The sequence below is a fragment of the Tachypleus tridentatus genome, chromosome 2 (genome assembly GCF_004210375.1).
Source record: "Tachypleus tridentatus isolate NWPU-2018 chromosome 2, ASM421037v1, whole genome shotgun sequence".
In the NCBI taxonomy this organism is placed as follows: domain Eukaryota; kingdom Metazoa; phylum Arthropoda; class Merostomata; order Xiphosura; family Limulidae; genus Tachypleus; species Tachypleus tridentatus.
Window position 1 is genome coordinate 132042928 of NC_134826.1, and position 21496 is coordinate 132064423.

Below are 21496 nucleotides of genomic sequence, written 5' to 3' on the forward strand. Positions count from 1 at the left end.
TTGCAGTAGGTAGAGTTGACTATCTGCTTTTTATTCTAGTCTATCACTTCAAAATTAGGGAAGGCTAGTGCAAATAGTCTTTGAAGAACTTTAAACAGAATTTAACGCACATACACACACACTTGGGCTCAGCATGGCCAGGTGGTTAGGGCATTCAAGGACATATATCTTTCTTTTTAAACAATTATTATGCTAGAAGTGGTTTGACTTCTTTCAGATTAACTTAGCTCAAATTAACTTTAACTTCACTTTTATTTGAAAGTATTAGATTTACCTGTGCTTGCTGTACGTTTGTTACTGGTTTCATATCATAAATGAATTCTGAAGTTGCTGTTACTACTTCAGGTGCATATTGCTCATCTGTTCCTGCATTTTCAGGCACATGTGACCTGTTGGGGGATTTTGTGGCTTTTGTTCATGGGGAAATGAAGCACCATATGAAATGCATGTTGTCTCCTGCTTGTGCCCTTATACTTCCTGCACTTTTCATATCTTTTACAAGCATATGCTGACTATAATTTTGATCTCCTCTTCCAAGTTTCCCATGCCTTCTCACATCTTTTCTAGGATTTTGTTCCGCTGTTGTTAGTTTTCTTGAAGCTTATATCTCATGTATATGCTGTTTTATTTCTTGCTATTGTGTTTTTGATTCTTGAATCTGTTTGTTCCTTTTGATGGTGGTGTTCACAAGCCTGTCTCCTGTAGGCTTTGAGTTGGTTTTCCCTTGTTACTTTTTGGGCAGGTTTCCATATTCTGGACCATCAGTTGTGGGTTCAGTTTATCTTGTTGGGAGATGGGATCCAAAAATTTCCTGTTCATCCGACCTCTGCCTCGTTTTCAAGTATTGGCCTTCCTTTTCCAACCTATCTAAGGTTTTTTTGTAGGAACACTATGGGGTTTCTGGGGACATTTCTCCTCTTCCCTTCCACTGTTGGACATATGTTGTTATTAGGTATAGCCCTACACACATGTGGTTCATTTCTCTTCAGGTCTTTTTTGGGTCATGATGCTATATTCTTGTGGACCCATCACTCAGTTCTACATACAAATCATTCTTATGACACTGTTTTTATGACATTTCAAATTTGACACATTTACTGTGTCCTTGTTGTCATGGATGGTCTCTGTTTTTCCTTGTGAGAGATCCAGTGTTTTCCAGGTATGTTTCCAGTTCCATTTCCTGGTCTTATCATTTCTGGTTCTGACTGCCATTTTGTGATACATGGCTTTTCTTTCCTCCTTCTCAGGACCCTCCTCTGATTCAATGTAGGATTCAAGCTAATCTTGTGAGTGAAGGGAGAGTGATGTGTGGGAAATTATAATTTTTCTAAGTGAAAATGTAAAGACAAACTGGTAATTTTATATAACAATATTACATTGATGATAGAAAGCTGGGTTATTTAAAGCACTGTACAAAAGGTTCTTGCTGCTTATAGCAATTTACTCTGTCTGAAAATAATAAAGTAAGCAGACATTTTAATCAAAGATGTACAAATTTAAAAACCTTTATTAAATTCAATAGTTTAATTTTCGTTATAAAACTTCAAAACACTTTACATATATGAGTCACTAATACTATAGAAAATTTGATTTTGATGACATTTAAGGCTTCTCATTAATGTTGTGATAGAAACTGCTGTAATGAATATCCTTAAAGATGATGGAAACTATGAGCTAAAATATTGATTTGATGCTTGTATAAATAATATTACTAATGACTTGTAGTCTGCTGTAACAGGGTTATTGTTAAGAGTGACTTCCCTCATAAAAAGTGTGACACCAAAGTATGGTAGATGTTACATGCAAAGAAAGATATTTAAAAACAAGGATTAATTATTGCAGAGGCTCTAACAATTTTTTCTAAATTTAGTTTGTTTACTGCACCAATAAGTTATGTTAGTTTGATGTTTTGTACAGAGCTGAATAACTTTTGTAATCTAAAGAAAAAATCTATACAAGTCATTATGGAGTGCCTTGTATTTGTTTGTGCATGATGAAAATTTTCTAACTTCCTTATGTCTCATCACCATGTAACTTTCAGGGTTCTCATGTATGCATCGGAAAGATTTTCAAACCCTTTATTTTATTCTGGTACTCACATTCATGATTTTGATACTGCTGTAGTGCCAGTGAATGTTGTATATACAGTTTCTCTATTCATGTAAAGCTAACAAAATAATTGCTAGGCCTGATGCAGATATCTTTACTAGTAATAATAGTGTGCTTAACATATTCAATATAATTTTTATTTTTTATTTTTTTAACCAATTATTTTTTATTTAAATGGGAAAAAAAAAAGGTAAGAATTCAATGTGAAGTATCAATATCAATACTTTAATCCAACATTATACTTTTATCTAGTTGGTTTTAAGCATTTGTTTAAGTTTTGTCATGTGATCCAAAGTACATTGCATGTGTAATCTCTTTGCTACAGTGAGATTATATTTGAATGATACTGTCTGTGGATTTTGGTAATCACCAGATGATCACATGGTGAGAATTATAAGGATTTTCATATCTTATTTAACAAACTATAGATTGATGACTGTTTTAGAGTTTTGTGTTATGTAATTCATATAATTTTCTTTAAAATATTGTGACTGTATATGATTTTTGTAAACTTTCTTTTTTTCCCTCTTCATGTGGATATTTTAATTTTTAGGAGTTAATAGTGAAGATGCACTCACCTAATATACGATTTTATTTTAATCATATAGGATACTATATGTATATCTCAAGGTATGAACAGTTTACAAAGGAAGGAGACAAAGCTTACCTGGTTTCTAGTATTCAATCCCCATCTGAAGGTCGTTGTCTCATGTTTTGGTACCACATGTATGGCCAAGGAATTGGAACTCTCAATGTCCAATTTCGGTCACAAAACAATCCACAAACAGTTTGGACAAAATCTGGTTCACAAGGAAATACATGGCAACAATCCCAAAAGTCAATTATTTCTAAGAATAATTATCAGGTATATACACTCATATAATGTTATATTTTATGCTGGGAAAAAAGATCTTGGTGTTTCAGTGTGGTAACTTTTATAAAAGTAAATAACTTTGACATGTAAAATAGTAATGCTTCATGAAATTCACAATATTGTCTACTTACCTCATTTGTTTTATGATAGCCTATTCACATATTCAAATTGCCCAATCTAAGAGTGCACAATGAATTACGTTTTTCTTTCTTGTAGTCTTCAATATACAAATTTGTTTTCAGTGTCATTCTGTTATTTATAGTTTAATAATATATTTATATGTGTGTGGAAAAATGTTTAGAAAGGTATCTCTGTAATAAATCTTTTTGCTTTAAGTGTTGGCCTGGCATGGCCAAGCGTGTTAAGGCGTGCGACTCGTAATCTGAGGGTGCGGGTTCGCATCCCTGTCGCACCAAACATGCTCGCCCTTTCAGCCGTAGGGGAGTTATAATGTTACGGTCTATCCCACTATTTGTTGGTAAAGAGTAGCCCAAGTGTTGGCACTGGGTAGTGATGACTAGTTGCCTTCCCTCTAGTCTTACACTGCTAAATTAGGAACGGCTAGCACAGATAGCCCTCGAGTAGCTTTGTGCGAAATTCAAAAACGAACAAACAAACAAACTTTAAGTGTTTATTTGTTTAATTATTAGAGTTTTTATCAGCTATCAATTTGTTGTTAACAGCAAGGGTACCCAAATGATAAAACAATGCATTCTGAACTTTATAAGTCAGAACTTAAGAAAATTATATTTAATTAGCTCTTGACTTGGTTTATTCTTAGTTTTTTTTAAATGTAGGTTAGTAACTTGTTTGATAGAAAGTAATATAATTATATTAAGTACTTTAATATAAGAAATTTTGACTCCCCATTAATTAGTCATTTCATTATTGATTAATGTGTAATTTTATATTTGTGGTTTGTAGAAATTTTAAAAAAGATTTGTTTTGAAAATTTAAAAGATAGTCAAAATAAGCAAAGAATTAATTAAACCATAAAAAACTGAAGAAATGTGTAACATGACAAGCAGTAGTAAAACGTTAGACATTTGCTGAAATTCTACATAATAAACCAATAAATATAGGGCAACCTGTTGTTTAATTTTTATGAAAAGGGTTTTTAAAAGATAAACCAATAATCAAGTTAAATTAGTCTTTGAATAGCAGCCATATAAATGAGTTAAACAAAAAATAATTTTCATTCAATTTATTTTGATATTATAGTGATAATATTATTCTCTTAAAATGAGTTAAATTTCAAGCTCTGCAGGTCAGAATGTAGATCTGTTATTAAAAACTAAGAAAAACTAAAGCAATAAAAAAGTGTTAAATGATCAAAATATAATGTTTAGAAATCTGACAAAAATATCGTGGTTATGAAATATCTTGATGGTATAGTTATGCAACATTTTAATAATAATATATACTTTTGAATTTGCTGTATGGTTGAATTTTATTGAATGATATAAAGTTTATCTTAATATGTCAGAGAATTGTATGAAAAAGAACTGGCATTTTAAAAATATTTTGTCTCATAATACTACAGCATATTGGACTATAGAATACTGTTTGTGTTCATAAAGACCTAGTAAGCCTTTTAAATACATTTTTATAAACTATTTATATGTTGGATACATAAAATTGCTAGTAGAACAATCATTTTTTTGGTTACTGGTTCCTAATAATAAGTAAGTGACATGAAGAATTAAGCAAAAGGGAATCCTCAAAAGCTGGGGCACTTGAAATTCTTGTAGGTAGAATTAGAGTAAATTAATCTATGAGACCCTTTTTTCCTTTTTGTTAGCTATAGTTTTGAGTACCAGCAGTACTAAATATGTGGTACTCATACACTCAATTCATTTTTATTACTCGTCAGGATCTCTACCAGTTTATCCTTAAATTGAAATTCTTCTAAGGCAGGTTTAGAGTAAATTAATCTGTGAGACCTTGTCCATCATCAAATATATCAACCAAAAGAGTTGGACTTCCTGAGTCCAAAACTGTAATTAGATCTCAAATCAGTCAAGAGATAATGGAGCTATGATTAGAAGTTTGTACCTGAAAAACTTTGAGCCATTCTGTGAGCTGTTATGCCAGGGCTAAAGATTTCATGAGTATTGTAATTAAGCCTGTTAATTACTGCTGGGATGTTCTGGGTATTTTATGTATAGAACGAGAGGTTTCTCTCAGTTTGTTCTGATCAACTCAAATACAAAATTGTTCAATATTATTCTGTATATAGACACCACCAGGAATGAATGACATTAATAATTATAGGGTTAATAAAAAGGCGGTATGGCATATCTATGTTTTAGACAGTGACTTAACCTTATATTATATAAATAAATAAAAGAAGTGTAGTACTTAAATAAGTAAAATATTGAAACAACATTTGGTAAGTTGCATTATTAAATGACATTAGGGGTTGTATGTAGTTAACTGTACTTTCTCAGTTACTGTTTTGTAAAATAGACTTTCTCCTAGAAAGCATTCTAATTGGTTTTAGAATTTTCCAGTATAATAGGTATAATATTAGAATTCTTATAGTGAAAATAGTATTATTAATTCAATTTGCTCTCTGTTGTTATTTATAGTAATTATTCAAGGAAATAAAGGAGATTATAAAGGAGCTAACTTTCATACAAATTCTTGACAAAAGTATTAAAAGCTTTTACATTTGAGTTTATAACATTATTTTAAATATTTTATTTTTATAGTGTAAACATAAAAGCATGTTATAGGTTCAAATTAGCCCAATAACAGTCAATAACTTCAAATATAATAAAATGTATATCAGTGTATTTCATAACTCTTTGCAAAACAGTTTATCATTCTTGACCAGCTAAATGTAGGTTGTGCATGCTAGGTAGTTTTAATAATTGTCCATCATTAAACTAAAACAACCACTGTAGTTTATACTTCTTCCCTTTCTGTGAAATCGAAACTGTACTTAAAAAAGGAAGTTTCCAAAGTTAGCTTTACTACTGAATTATAATTTTTAATGTTAAAGCAACAACTTAGAATACAACAGTAATTCCTTCAGTGAATAGTCTTATAAGAAGATACAGTGTCTTGCTGAATATTTGATTCATGTATTGCTTATTCATAGCTTGCTTTCGAAGGTGTTTTGGGAAGTAATCGCAGAAGAACCATTGCTATTGACGATGTTGTTGTTTTGGAAAGGCCGTGTCCTCCCCCATGTAAGTCAGTATATTATATACTTTAAAGTGTTTGAGATTTGTAAAATTGGTTTTGTTGTTCAAAGACTGGAAAAAAGCAGTTTAAAATGTATGTTGCAGATTTTATTAATTTAAAATCAGTTGCAAATTTGTTTTACTTACCCAAAAATGTGTAACTTTTATCAGCATTAGTTCAAGAGGTTTATTTACAAAACTAAACATAACTTTGTACTTCATACTACAGTAAATTATTAGTTATTGCCATTAATATGATCAGTTAAACATCTTTTACTTTCATCATGAAGTGACATGTGACTTTGAAGCTGACTTTTGTGAGTGGGAGGCAGAAAGTGTGCAGCTTACTACTGGAAAAGATGCAGGGCAACCACAAGTTGATCACTCAACAGGCACTGACTCAGGTATTAGAGATTCAGTGAAGAAAAATGTTAATGGTTTTTCAATGACTTTATGCATTAACTCGTTAAATTATAGCACTTAGTAAATATATTAAATATATACTTGTAAATAAATTTTAGAAATATTTTGTATAGAAAAATCGTTCTTGTTCAGTTTTGGTTTAAAAGATACATTTTTAGTGTGATAGATACTTATGTTTACAACAGTAAAAGTATATTAAAAATATTATTGTTGAATCATAAGTAGTGTCTTAAATCCTTTAAGTATTATGTTTTTGAAAATAACTTTTCACTGTATATATTAATGTATTTAATGGTTTAGAGAATATCTTATTTCACTTACCCTGTATAATTTATCAAGCTGTGAGGTTTTATCAAAAGGTATGTGTGTTTAATAATTATTTAACCTTTTATGGTTGTAAATTGATATCTTTTGTTTTAAAATTCAAGCTATAGCTCTATTGTTTCTTTGTGATTTAGGAAAATATGTTCTGTTTAATGAGACAAATGGTGTTCTTACAAGCAAAGAGTACAATTTGACCTTTGGTACTCGCTGCCTTCATTTCTGGTTTTTTCTTGAGGGAAAGAAAGATGATAGATTACAAGTAAATTTGGTTGAATCTACAAGTGATGGAAATGAAAATAACATCATCTGGTTAGAACAAGGATATGAATCTCTGAAGGGGGAATGGTTGTATGCTATGGTGAACTTGGATATCACTAACCCACCTTATAAGGTGATTTTATCTATCAAGATGAATTTTTGTTGTTGTTATTGTTAGGCAGTGAAATATCTTGCATAATATAAAGTATGGAATAATACTGTTTCACTTATTTTTGTGTATTCCAGTAGCTCAGCAGCAAGTCTGGTGGTTTATAATACTAATAATCGGGTTTAGATACCCATTGTGTCAGAGCACTGGTTGCTCATTTTGTAGTTTGGTGCTGAACAACAAATAAAAAATTATTATTTTTTTATTCCATAACCTTTTTTGTGTCAATAATCAGCAACTAATTTAAGCCACCTTCTTGTTTACTTAAAATAAATAAAAATAAAAGGGATTACTTTCAATCATTCATCTTCTGAAGATTAGTTCCTAGATAATGTTTGAAAGAATTCTAAACAATAAGAAAAAGCATTCCCAAACCATTAGACTGTAAGTCACCTGTAACTAGTATGTTTTGATAATGTAGTGTTAAAATAAACACACATGGAGAAGATCAAGCAATTGTTATACAAAACAATGTACATAAGTAGAATTTTATATTTTTGATGATGTTTGAGTGCATTATAAATAAAAAATCAAATGAAAATTACTAAAATTGTACTGAATTTGCAACATTTATTGAACTGTAATTTTAGCGTATTATAAAATATAATTTATTAGTTGTTTTGAACTACATATGTGCATTATGTTCTCTGTTAGGTAATATTCTCTTCAGACAAACAAAATGCTGATTCTGTGATTGCTCTTGATGATCTGAGAATTGGAGATGATGTTTGTCCTTCTCCAGGGAGCTGTAACTTTGAACATGATTTATGCACTTGGAAAAATTTACCCAAACCTTGGAGTACAGGTCTGGTGTGGCTACGAAATTCAGGTTCTGTGCCATCTTCATGGACTGGTCCAACCTCTGACCACACAACTGGAACATCACTAGGTAAAAGCAATGAAACTGTTTGTATTGAAAATACGCAAGACAATTTTTATGTCGAAAATCTCTTACAAATGCATGCTATAGTACTTGTATTAATCAGGAAAAGTGTAACTTAAATATTGACATCTGTATTGTTAATATAAAGCTATAAGCAACAGTTCTTCTAGTGATGGTTCTACAGTTGTTTTCTTTATTTACTTTGAGTGTCTGTGTTTATAAACAATGTTTTGGTGAAATAAAATTGAATGCTGGTTTTGTTTTACTTGTGTTTGTGATGATATATACATGTGTGTGTGTATATATACATACGTACAGTGTAACACTGGCATTAGTTAGTTGCAATATATTTTACTGATATAACATTTGGCTTGAAGAATAATATTTTTAGACTTTATAGATTATCTATCAATTAAGCTTGAACTTCCTTTGAGTTTATGAATATTCAATGGTTATATTTCACCTGTATTTCTGTATTGATGTAACGTATGTCTTGTCATGTAAGAATGTTTAATGGTGATCTTTCACCTTCTATTCTTTCTTCGTGATGTAATGTCTGTGTTGGTGAAGGAAGGATTTCTAATGATTGTTTTTCTATCTTGTAATATTGTCTGTCGATGGTGTAACAGCTCAGATGGTAAAGGATGCCCAATGGTTATCTCTTTCTTGCACTATTGTACAATTAACCTAATCAAAAACACCTTAGGTAAGAAAAAAAAGTGCTACTAAAAATGGATTTGATGTGCAACTTAAAGGAATGAAATTAAAATTGGTGGCAAAACTGGTAGCTACACTTCTAGAATTGATAAGAATTTATTTATTAGTTAGTGAGGATCCATTTTTTGTTCAGCTTGGGGCGTGATAGTGGGTAAAATAGAATGTGTGTCCTAGCTAATTAATGAATGAATATTTGTTTTGAATTTCGTGTCAGTGCTATATGCAGAGACACCACTTTGGGCTCCAGTTTTGATTTCATGTCATGTCCTTTTTTGACAGAACTTTCTTTTCCACACCTTGGGTTGTTTTTTATTGGGTAGCTTTAGTCAAATGTCATAAATTGAAAATTACTCTGCATGTTGGATAGGCAACGTGCAAAAAGAAAAAAAGGCATGAGAAAAACATTGCTTAACTAACATTAAGACTTTTCAAAAAATCCATTGAATTGTATGTGAAAGCACTGTAATATTTTCTGATGGTATGTTAACATTCATAAACATATGCTTACTAATTTAAAAGTTATAACATGAAAACTATAACAAGTATAAAAATGGGTATAAGATCAGTCCCAGGGATTGGAGCCCATGTTGAGAAAGTTAATTTGCATGTTCAATTCTCTTATGGCTACCTAAGGTATATTTGATTAGATATAATCATTTGTGTCAATTTACACCAACAAACAATATCAAATAAGAAAGTGACATTCAATATTAATTGTAATATCACAACCCTATTATTAGGAACAGACCTTTACCTTACAGAATTAATCAGATTCTTCAAAATATATCGTGGTAGTTTTTCTTCCCTAAAACAGTGTTAATAATTTCCTTTATACCAACCTGTATGAAGCAACATTATTCACATTGATTACTTAAGGTAATGTCATGTGATGATAGATGTTCTTTAATTAGGAAAATATAGCAAATTTTGTGCTTAATTGGAAGTTGACAATGAATAATGAATAATAACCACCCATCCAATAATTTGTTTGAAAAATTAAGGTAGAAACTGCTAATCTAGTTTCACTGGCCTAACCAAAACTCATGTATCTGCACATGCTTTTACCTTATAGTTTTTGTTGTTCTAAGTCAGCTGTCTTTAATCCGAATGATAAAAAACTAAAAACAATCCACCTCGACTCTTAGGTGAAGCTTTAGTAAAAATTTTAGACTGATATATCGTGTGCACTCATTTAATTATTAGTGATTATAAATTCATACATTTTTAGTACAGTTTATTGCAGAATAATTTCAGACAATACTTTAGATAATTCCGAAAAATTTAGGCATCTTTCAAGCAGCTGAAAATAATTCCTATATCAAAACATTTCACTTTTTCAGTAACCTGAGGTTTCATTGAAGAGGTCCAGTGTCTTCATTATAGGATTTGTATTTAGCTACCTAAGAGAAGCTGAAGTTATTTTAGAAGTTTTGAGATATATTTATGTTCCCTTGTTAAATATGTTATTTATTTTAGATGTTTTTATGTTAATGACAGTTTTATTCATGAATTTTTGTTTCTTTAAAGTGTGGGGTTTATTGGTTAAGAAAATAATTGATATATATACATATACATACATATACATACATATACATACATATACATACATATACATACATATATATATATATATAGTCTAGTTAATATACACATCCTTAAAAACTTTTTGCTTTATATTCAGTTAATAGGTGACAAAGTTTAACTGATAAAATTGACAAAAATTATGGTAGATTAAGTGTATTTTGTTGTTTCTGTCTACATAGCTTGTAACTATATTTAGGAATAAGATCAAATAAGATTTAGAGTTATAGATCAAATAAGCATCCATTTAAGATTGGAAATTTTATTAAGTGCTAGCTACTAATGTATATTTGTCCATTTTTGGTTTATATTTTATGGCACAACATGTACACAAACAAAATGGATCATTTTTTGTCATTACAGATGGATGTGAATTTGTTTGATGGTATAGAGCATGCTAGAAATTTTTTTAAAACAATCCCAATAAGATGATGCCCTTTCCCTTTGTAGCATTGAACTTTCTGAGATACTTCAGTGACTATAATGTTTATTCCCTTACTTGACCATCATGGAATTCTAGGTGATAGTTCGAGATTTAACGATGACTAGAATTGATGATGATTATTTAACTTGTATTTTTAATGTGTTTTCTAAATGTAAGATTTGCTAAAACATTTCAGAATTAATTTTTGTGTAACTGCAGGTTGGTATATCTTCATGGACAGTAATACAGGAAGCTCTGGTGATACAGCAGTCATAGAAAGTGAAATGCTACATTATAGTCCAAAGGCCTGCATATCATTTTGGTACTTTATGAATGGTCTGTGTAAGTATTAGAGCCTATTGTTGTACAACATTTAGCTATCATATTTTCCAGTGATTAATACACATGTAAATTGGCTACTTTGTGTAAATTGGTTACTTTTTGAAACACATATTAAGTTGCTTTTATCAATCTTTGTAAATTTTTATAAACTGGTAATGCTAGCTGCAACTTGTAGGACTAACTCCAGTCAAATCTTAATTGTTTATAATATTATTAAATACATCCTTGTATCTTACTAAAGTTAAAAAAAAATTGTATTTTGGATAATATTTCTAATATAAATTTAATTTTAGGAAAGGTGGTATTTTCAAATAAATATTACGGCCAAGAGCAAAATGTATAAACATGATTCATGCTTACATTTTTGTATGTATGTTCACTTGAGTTTGATTTATATTAAAATGTTCTACAGAATTCTTGTGATTTGTAACATTTGTCAGGTTTTACATAGGATGTTGTGTGCTATTAAATCTCATTTTTCTGATTAAAAAACAGAAGAACTGTAGTACTTCCATTTTGAAACTAAGTTGAGAGGAATAAGTTCTGTTTGAAAATAGAAATACTGAAATTTAATTATGTTTTGCAGAACTGTATGAGTGTAAATGAAAATGCGTGGAAATAAGGTGAATAATAAATGTTAAGCATTTATACATCTATTTTGCATAGCTACATAAACTAGTCACTTCCTTTATGTATTATAACAGTGTCTGTTGTGGATTATTCAGTAGAAAAGTAATGCTTGGCTTAGTTCACCTTGATGATAACAGAAGCATTTTGGTTATTTGACTATGAGTTCTACAATCTGTAAAAGTGTGGAAGTTCCACAAAATTAACAACAGGTTTAACTTCATAAACAATAATGTGTCTAGAATATCACTTAGATGCAAATTACAGTTATGAACTTACTAATTTGCCAATTCCAATGATCAGTCAACAGTTTGTGCACTTCAAGACAATGACTCTTTTTTTTTTATTCCTGCTGAAATCATTTTGGAAACTCTAAAGACATTCTAGTCTTTGAACTATGTATTCACTGTGTGATGGTAAAACTTCCTCTATCCAACAAAAATGTATACAGAGGTCTAAGTAAAAAAAAACTGCCTGCTGTAGTAGGTTGCTATGCTTATGGTAAATATTGATATATTTACTATGTACACATTTGTATATGTATAAGATATTAACAGTGGAATGCTATGGTTACTTTCATTAACTCTCATTCACACTGCAAAACAAAACATATTCAGTTACATTTAAATTATATTTTTTTTCCATTTATTCTTCTCAATCTCAGTTGTTGGAGATATAAAAGTCAGATACAAAGTATATCCTGAAGGAACAGCTTTTGATGTTGATGGAATAAAGGGTTCTCAAGGAAAAGGCTGGAAACTCTTTAAAAAACTGGTTTCAGATCTACCAATGTCATACAGGGTGAGCCATATTGCTTATTACAAAACATTTACCTTTCAGTGCTGTAACTTATTTTAATGTTTTACAATTAGCACGTGCTACTACACTGCTATTAAACTGATATTTTTCTTCTTCATTTGAAGAAATAGTACATTGTGTTTCTAGTCTGTTTGCTTCTCTGGTATTCATAAAGACAGATTTATACTGCATTAAGTAATGGCATAAATACATATGTAGTATGTTATAGTACTAGCTATAAATCTGTATTATTAGGCAAATGGGAATCCAAAATTATTTATATCACACCAAAATTTGTTAAAATCTTAATATATTTTTATATATTACTCTTTATTGGTTTTTTTAACATGTCTATAAAATTACCTGTAAATTAAAACTCGGATTTTGCATAAAGATGTAATTTAAAATTTTTTGCTAATGACAATAAAATTGTTGGGAGCTTTATTGGAAAAAATAAATGTGTAGAAGCAAGGTATTCAGCCTCATTTATTTAATCATAACTTGTTCATAGTTGTTAAGAATGTCTTTCTGTAAGTACCTTATATGTTTATGAATTGTGTCCTCAGCCATTTCTTCTCATTATTTAAGCTAGTTTATTATTTTCACCATTTATGTAATTCTTTTAAATGATTTAATAATTATTATTCTTGTACAGTTCCAGCAAATTTTACTACATTCTTAAGATTTGGAACTTTTGTTCATTAAGAGCCATAATTATCAATACTTCAGTCTTAATGATTATATAATACTTAATATTATATAAACACACATTTCATGGATTCTTTACATTATTCTCTGGTGTCTAGTGATTTAGTACACCACTTGCAACAATTTTGTGGTATCCAGTTTCTGATTTCATAACAATTACTCAAGTAACGTGCAATTAAAATGCCATTACTGAACATCTTTTGAAAGCTTGAAAAGCAACTTCTGTGGTAGGTAAACCTACTTGCTCATAGTAATTTGTTTTTTTTGTGAATTTTATTATGCTTATGATGTTGCATGCTTTCCAAGTATCACAAATGAAATAAATAACATTATGCTATCACTCTAATGATGTTGCATGCTTTCCAAGTATCACAAATTAATTAAGTAACATTATGCTACTTTGTTATTCTTAACCTTCATCACTGAGCTGCTGAAACAGAGCTAGTGTACTGAGTTTTCTTGATTGAACACCTGTTTTCATTTTAAGACATGATAAATAATGTATTGTGTGTTGTGTAATTTTGCAAATCATATACAAAGAAAGTCCATCAAAAATAAATGGGAAAGTACTCCCATCTCCACCCTATAGTCTACCATAATCTCATGTTCATAGCTAAGTGAAATAAATGAATAAATGAAATTTGCAAAATTAGGCTTGACCAACAAAGAGGCTAAAAGTGCAGTGGAGAGGCAATTAGATATTGGTAAATTCTTTATGTTAGCCAATGAAAATTAAGATCATTCATGAAATGAAATTGTAGCATGCTCACTATATAATTGTGGGTAAAAATCAGTTAGATTAACATTTTCATATGTATAGAAAAGTCAATGTATTTTGATAACACAATGTTCCAACAGTGGTTTTTATGTTATGTCGCTTAGCAACAAAAGTGTAACCTGATAATATTGTTAGTCTGTGTACTGAAAATTTAAAATGAAATGTATAGACAATAAAACTGAAAAAAATATTTGTTGATTTCTTAATTTAGAGTATCTCAAAAATTTTGGTGGTATAACATAAAATAGCTTAATTCAGAAATGATTTAAATTTAAATTGAATTGATATTTTGACATTCAAGATAAATTTTATGTACTTGGCATTAGGCTAGGTGATCTCACACCATATCTTTACCTTAGGCTTACTATACAAACACTCACTTCACATATAAGGTCTCATGGAACCTCCCTTCCCCTTACACCTCCTTGTACCCCATCACTAAAATCATAATGGCAAGCTTTATTCAAACTATTCTATCCTGTTAAATGCATTTTGGCTTTTATGACTCCTATTTTGAGAAATCAAGCAACACATGACAACACTGGCATTTACATTGGTTAGTGCTTATAACATAAATAAGATAAAAAAATGCTTTTGAGTATAAGATGCAGATGTCTTTTTCCCTCATGGAAGTGATTGTTTTCTGTATTTATGAAGGAATTTTTCTCATGGTGATTTTGTTTTCTTTAGTATGTAATGAAATAACCCATTGTTCAGAGTTGACTGTTGGCTTGAGTAAATTTTATGTGACTTGTCATTTGATACCATGTCTTCCTATTCCTGTTATTAGATCTGGATTATTGGGTCTCCTGGATTTTTAAGTGAAAGTGGATCTATTGCTATTGATGACATTAGCATTTTTGACAAATCTTGTGATGATCCAGTGATTACAGCAGAGCCACCAACAAAATACCGTATGTAACCTTAAGACTGAATAGTAATTTGTTTAATGTTAAAAAGAACTTGCTTTTTGATAAACAAAAATTTTTTTACACAATTATAGAAATGATACTGTTCCAAGTCTCAAATATAGTGAGATACTATTTAACTTATTATACAGGATAAAAGAAAATACTCTGATGAGATTGGAAACAGTCTCATACACTCAACATGTTTTGATGTGTTTTCTTGTACTATGTTTTGTCCTGTACAGTAAATTATTTAGTATTTTATTATATTTTTGAGACTTGAAACAGTTTCATTGTTATGACTCGTTACAAAAATCATTGTTTCTTAAAAAGTGGATTTTTTAGTTTTTAACATTAACATTTACACAAGTGCCAATGAATGTTAACGTTAATTTGTTTATCATGAAAAAATTTCATGGCTTAGTTTTATCCCAACTTTAAATTTATTAATAATTAGATTATAGAAAAATAAAGTATTTAATATTTGTGTGTAACATTACTTTTATGTAAACTTTATAAAATTGATAAGTGTTTATTAAAGCTGTATTTTTACTCCAGTAATACACAATAATTTTTGAAGTATCCCCAAAATTCTTTAAAAATGGAAATTAATTACATTGGCAGTGTTATTATTAACAGTAGAGGAGATGAAAAGGACTTGGTACTAAACCTGTAATATTATTTTGGAATGTAAACAGCAGAGCCAGGAAAGTTTATATAAATCAAGTCAGCATGCTAGCTCTTTGGCTACATCTACATTTAAAGAAGTTTTTAGCTGTTTTTTGTATTCTGTGGAAATTTTTTGAAAGTTAAAATTCACACTTTATGATTATGATTGACCAACCGATAATGACTTAAGAGATTTGTGAGGATTTGTTCCTGTAATATGTGAATGTAGTGATGTGCATGCAGCCTTTTTGAGGTGACATTCAATAACAAGATCTAATGTTTTTTTGGTAATGGTAATAGTAATTGTAATCAAGGGGGGGGGGTGTTATGTACATCCAAATTAGTTTAGATGTTGTGTTTTTTTACTAACATTTCCAAACGTCACATCATTTCCAAGATACATAAAGAGGTATTGAAATAATAACAAGTTTTTAACATCTATTTTACATTGTTAGAATTTTGAAGAGTAAATTTTTGTTTATTGTATCAGAATTGGTATACCTCCACCAAGCACATAGTGAAACATTTATAATTTATTTTGAGCCTTTGAGACAAAGGTTCTGTAGGTTATACTGGAATCTCATAGCACATGTAATAGAAATAGTTAATACTTTAAATTGTTTTCTATGTCCTTTCTCATTTGTATGTATGAACAATTAACACCATCAAGGGTGAAACTCAAATTAGTTTTTTTTTTATAATTTTAATCATAAACCAATTTCCAAAGGTGAGAAGTAACTATGTTGTGAATTGTATTGGGAAGACTTACAAAATGTAAAATAGTAAAAGGTACACAACAAAAACCAGTGGTAAATGGCACTTTATGTTTTAACAAAATTATTGTTCATAAGTGACATCCAAAGGAGCCTCTTTGGAGTTAAAATAAACAAATGAGAAGTATGAATTGAAATAAACTTAAGGAGTAGGAGATTGGAGATTCTAAATTCAGTCTTGAAGTTATCACTTCTATCATATATAGATTTTCGTTTTTAGTTTATGTCTTGAAATTATAAAAAAACTAGTAACAAAAGATTTGGTATAGTTTAATAATTATTCAGTAGTTCCAGTTTTTGAAATTTTTTTATCAAAAGTTTACCACTGCAATGTACTGATACTTTAAGTATCACCAGGTAAGGCCTAGTTTTAGGAGAAAGAGAACGTGGTGAAAATTATAGTTTAAGTTCTGAAATAAATGTTGGAAAAGTGGCTTATACTTATTCATTGTTATTTCTTGTAACCTGTTAGCATTTCTGTATTTGTAATTTTATTATCTAGTATTATTCAACTTTTCCCTGTTAAAGGCACAGCATAATTGAGGAAGCAGTTATTTAAAGGTTTGTTCTTTCTAAACAGTAAGTGTGTTGCAGTGATGACCAACTTAAAACTCAGATACTTTTCAGCAACTGGTAAATATACAAATTTGGTTAAAATGTTTGACATGTGAAAAATTGGTAATATATCTCTACATTTATAAGTGAACTTGTTGCTATCTTTCAGTTATATTTATGTCATATAGCTTTAGAGTAGGAGAAATTTTGCAATGACTGACTTTTCACATGTAAAAATGGCATTTCTCAAATGATGTGAAGTTAAAGTGGTGGAATGCAGTTCTTCTTAACCATTGATTCCACAGGATGATTTGTCACAACTACCCATGAGATTTCACAAAAACAAATAAGAAAAATATAAAACAAACTTCTTTACGTATTCTTACATGTCAAACATGAATTACTGAATTCTGCAACATGTATTATAGTACACTCTAATATACTTGTCATCTTTATTAAAAGAGCTGTAGTTCCTATTTTAGTATTCTTGTGTAAAAGAAATAAACTGCATGATTCTGAAATGTGCATTATGGAGCACTGTAATATATTTGTCATCTCTATTAAAAAGCTGTATTTGCTATTTCAATATTCTTGTATATCAAACATAAACTGCATGACTTAGCATGATAAGACATTAAAATTCATTTGAATAATTAACACTCAACTCTTGAACATCTATGGAGTGACAAAAATAAGAAATGCAATTGAAGTTTTGTAAAATACGAAAATGGTATAAACAAAGCTTTGAAAAAAGAAATAGCAACCAGTAAACTTTTAAAGTAATGCATCTATAAGACTTTGTATTGAAGGTTAACTTTAAGCGTTTAAAAAATTTTATTGTGTTTTTACTCTTTGTGATGGTCTAATTCCTCTTACATTTTGTATATGTGATTGTTTTTTGAGCGACTATTCACATGTTGGTATGTTTCTTATTAAAAAAGTTTTTCTTCCAAAGATGCTATTGAAACAGGTAGGATCTAGAAATAAGTTTTCAACACAAATACGAAATTCTATAACTTAAGTATTTTTGAAATGTGGACCTTTCCTCATCAGGTAATACCTTTTGAAAGCACTTCACATTTTCTGTCTACTTGCTCAATACAATCTTAAAAATTATAATTGCAGCATGTTACTGAGGTTGGTGTATTATTTTATACCAGACCTATTCAAATGTTTGACAAACACTTGATTAGTGTAAGTGTTTAAAAGTACTATAGGTAGCTTGACATATGCAGCTTGAAGCTACCAGTAAAACCACTAAGGTCCATGATACATAGAAGCTGTACAGTCACTAAGTCAGGTAGTGGATTATAAATGACAAATAACTTTCTAGGTTTATCATATCTGTTTGTCCCCACAGGTACAGTGGTAAGTCTACAGATTTACAACGTTAAATTAGGGGTTTGTTCCCCTCAGTGGACTCAGCAGATAGGACAATGTGGCTCTGCTATAAGAAAACACACACACACTCATACTTGTTTAGTGAAATTTACTGAAAGAAAAGTCTAGAGCACAGTAGTAAGTATTATGGAGGCTTGAGTTTGTTGAAAGCCTTAAGATCTTGATATGATGCACATATTATGATAATTAGCATTGTATTTTGGGGTATATGTCTCTGGTGACTTCCTCCATGACCATTCTGTAACCATTATAAAAAAACATGTTTGATACAGATTTTTAACAACTAAGTATGGAAATAAAGTAGTTCACATCCTCTAAAGATATCTTGTGTGTGATTTTATTCAATAGATTCTGTGAAGAAATACACACAAAGCTCTTGGTTAGAAAGGCAATGATAAGGTATAAACACAATGCTGATGTTTTCTAGGGTGGCTGAAAATAGTTCAAATGTATATTACTGTAAGAGAGAAACTGCCTTACATGAGTGGACAAACTTGTGTATCCACACTCAAAATACACTTTTCACAAAAACTGTTGTACTGCATTACACAAAAGAAATTGCTGTTATAGTTTTAATAACTTTTTTATTTCAGTAATCATTTTTGAGTTATAGAATTAGAAATATTGTTTTAAGTGTTTTTCTTAAGAAGATTGATGAGATAATTGTTTCTCTAGCTTGTTTATTCTTTGGTTTCCTTTTATGCATCTAAACGTATATTGTTATATTGCAGCACCAACAAAATGGGACTGTGACTTTGAAAGTGGAACTTCATGCTCCTGGATTACTGGAAATGACTGGATTATTCGTCAGGGTCGTATTTCTTTCATAGACCAGCATGGACCATATTTTGATCACACCAAAGATACTCCTTTAGGTAGGTAGGAAGATGCTGAACTACTGATGTGGCAACAATTACATAACTGTTTCTTGTATAGGGCAGGATAAAGAACAAGTAAAACTTGATAAAATAAAGTTACATTAAACACTCACAAGTTTTTACTACATGCAACCATACATTTTGAGTAATTTTTTTTAATTTCATCAAAAGTACCTTAGTATTTAACAGTAACACATTACACATATGAAAATAATAACCTAAGTTTGTTTGTCAGGAATATTTTCGTTAACTGATTTTCAGCATATAATGTTTGTATTAAAAAAAAAAAAAGATTGAAAAGATATTCAGTGTACATACACTGTTAACATTGAAAAAAAATATGTGTAATTGTATTTCATATAAACTTTATTAATTTTTTTTTCCTTGTAAAACTGTCTATGCATGTCTTAGTGGCTGGCATAATGGATTTGAGATATGTATTATCAAACAGATGTCATATCTATTGGTGGGTGTGTTATAAGAGAAACTGTCAATCTCACTTTCAGTGAAGGGTAGTTATTTCAGATGCAGCTGCTGCTAATTGTGCTGTTGTAAAAGAGTAACCACAGTTTGCAATAAGCAGTAACTATACACTTTCAGTAATTGAAGTAAGACTTACAGACTGGATTATCTGGCAAACAACCTTTGGCCTGTTATGGTTGATTAGAATAATAATAGGTGGGTAACATCTGTTTCACACTGTTGGGATTTTGATTAATAAATTGAGTAAGGTTATTACGCCATCAAACATGATTTAATATTTAACAGTAATATATTACACAGTTGATAATAACTTTAATTTATTTATCAGTTTTACACTATGGACAAGCATAGACACATTGATTTGTATAATACACTAAATGTATCAACATGGACTAGATGGCTGGAACTGAGCCATGTTGTGGTTGTCCTATGGAATTGTCTGTTAATAATTTTTGTTGTCTCAGACAGTTGGAAGCCACTTATTTCAAATACTGACTTTCATTTGTCGTGATTTATGATGCATACATATAGTTTTAAGATATTCTGTGTATAACATATTTATGTTTACTGTTTTATGTTTCTGATTTTCTTTTGAGTATTATAAGAAGTGATTCACAATAATTGATAATAATTAGGTATGAAGTGAAAGTGGTTTGGAATTAGTAACAGTTAAACACTACCTGCAATATGCACTTTTAAACTTGTTGTAAGGGAACTGTACAATTTTAAAGAAGAGAGTATCTGTTTTGACCAGAGATAAACTCCTCTAGCATGTTATTCACATGCTAAGTAATATTATCATTACTTCTTTTTATCCATATCATTTGCAGTAAATTAAATAATATGAAGGTAATTAATGATTGTATAAACGTTTTTAACTTCAGAAAAAGTGATACTATAAAAATATTAGTGAAATATTTTAGCCCTGTACACAATATAGTGTCATTGATAAATTCCACACTTGTTACATGCTCTTCACACTAATTCTTGTGGTGATAGTATTCTGCTGTTTAATTAGTTTTTATATTTCCTTAAGGACGATATGCTTTATTGGATCCTTCATCAAATATAACTTCCGGAGATCTTATCAGTGAAACAATTCCGGCTTCTCCTAACTACTGTTTAATGTTTTGGTATCACATGAAAGGCACTTCAAAAATATCCCTAAGCTTATATGCTATTGTGGGTACGTTTAATTCTGTGTTAATTTATGAAAACTAAAAGTTTATTATTTAGAGTTTTAGTTGGTGTAACCTTTGAAATTGTTATTTAAGGCTAACACTCTTAATCCTTTTATATCTTTGTGTTTGTGTATTTATTTCTTTTCAGCTTTATGAACTCATCTGGCATACTTGGTTGTAGACTTGAATAAATTTCTTAATGTTATGGTAACTTGATGAAGTGGTTAGTGTATAAAATCTAAGGCCTAAAGTAGTAAATGATTTGTTTTTATATTTATGATTTAATAAAAACAAACTTAATCTATATTTTTGTAAATTTTGGTTCATATAACTTGCAAGTGAGCTCAAGTTTTGTTACAAAAGCTTTTTCTCTTTGGTTAATCCCTGGACAAAATTTTAAGCCAGAAATATATTAAAGTACATTTGTGTAACCACGAGTTAG

The 21496-nt window shown here is 29.9% G+C and overlaps 1 protein-coding gene across 1 annotated transcript in view; it reads left to right on the forward strand.

The window, feature by feature from the left end:
- Positions 1-21496, forward strand: part of LOC143245132 (MAM and LDL-receptor class A domain-containing protein 1-like) — a 209706-nt gene that overhangs the window by 125940 nt on the left and 62270 nt on the right. The window contains exons 60-69 of the mRNA XM_076491067.1: positions 2718-2974; positions 6090-6180; positions 6465-6578; positions 7056-7312; positions 8003-8237; positions 11173-11295; positions 12587-12723; positions 14997-15120; positions 19244-19387; positions 20910-21059. Of these exons, the coding sequence (XP_076347182.1) occupies positions 2718-2974; positions 6090-6180; positions 6465-6578; positions 7056-7312; positions 8003-8237; positions 11173-11295; positions 12587-12723; positions 14997-15120; positions 19244-19387; positions 20910-21059 (1632 nt within the window). The remainder of the gene's footprint in view (positions 1-2717; positions 2975-6089; positions 6181-6464; positions 6579-7055; positions 7313-8002; positions 8238-11172; positions 11296-12586; positions 12724-14996; positions 15121-19243; positions 19388-20909; positions 21060-21496) is intronic.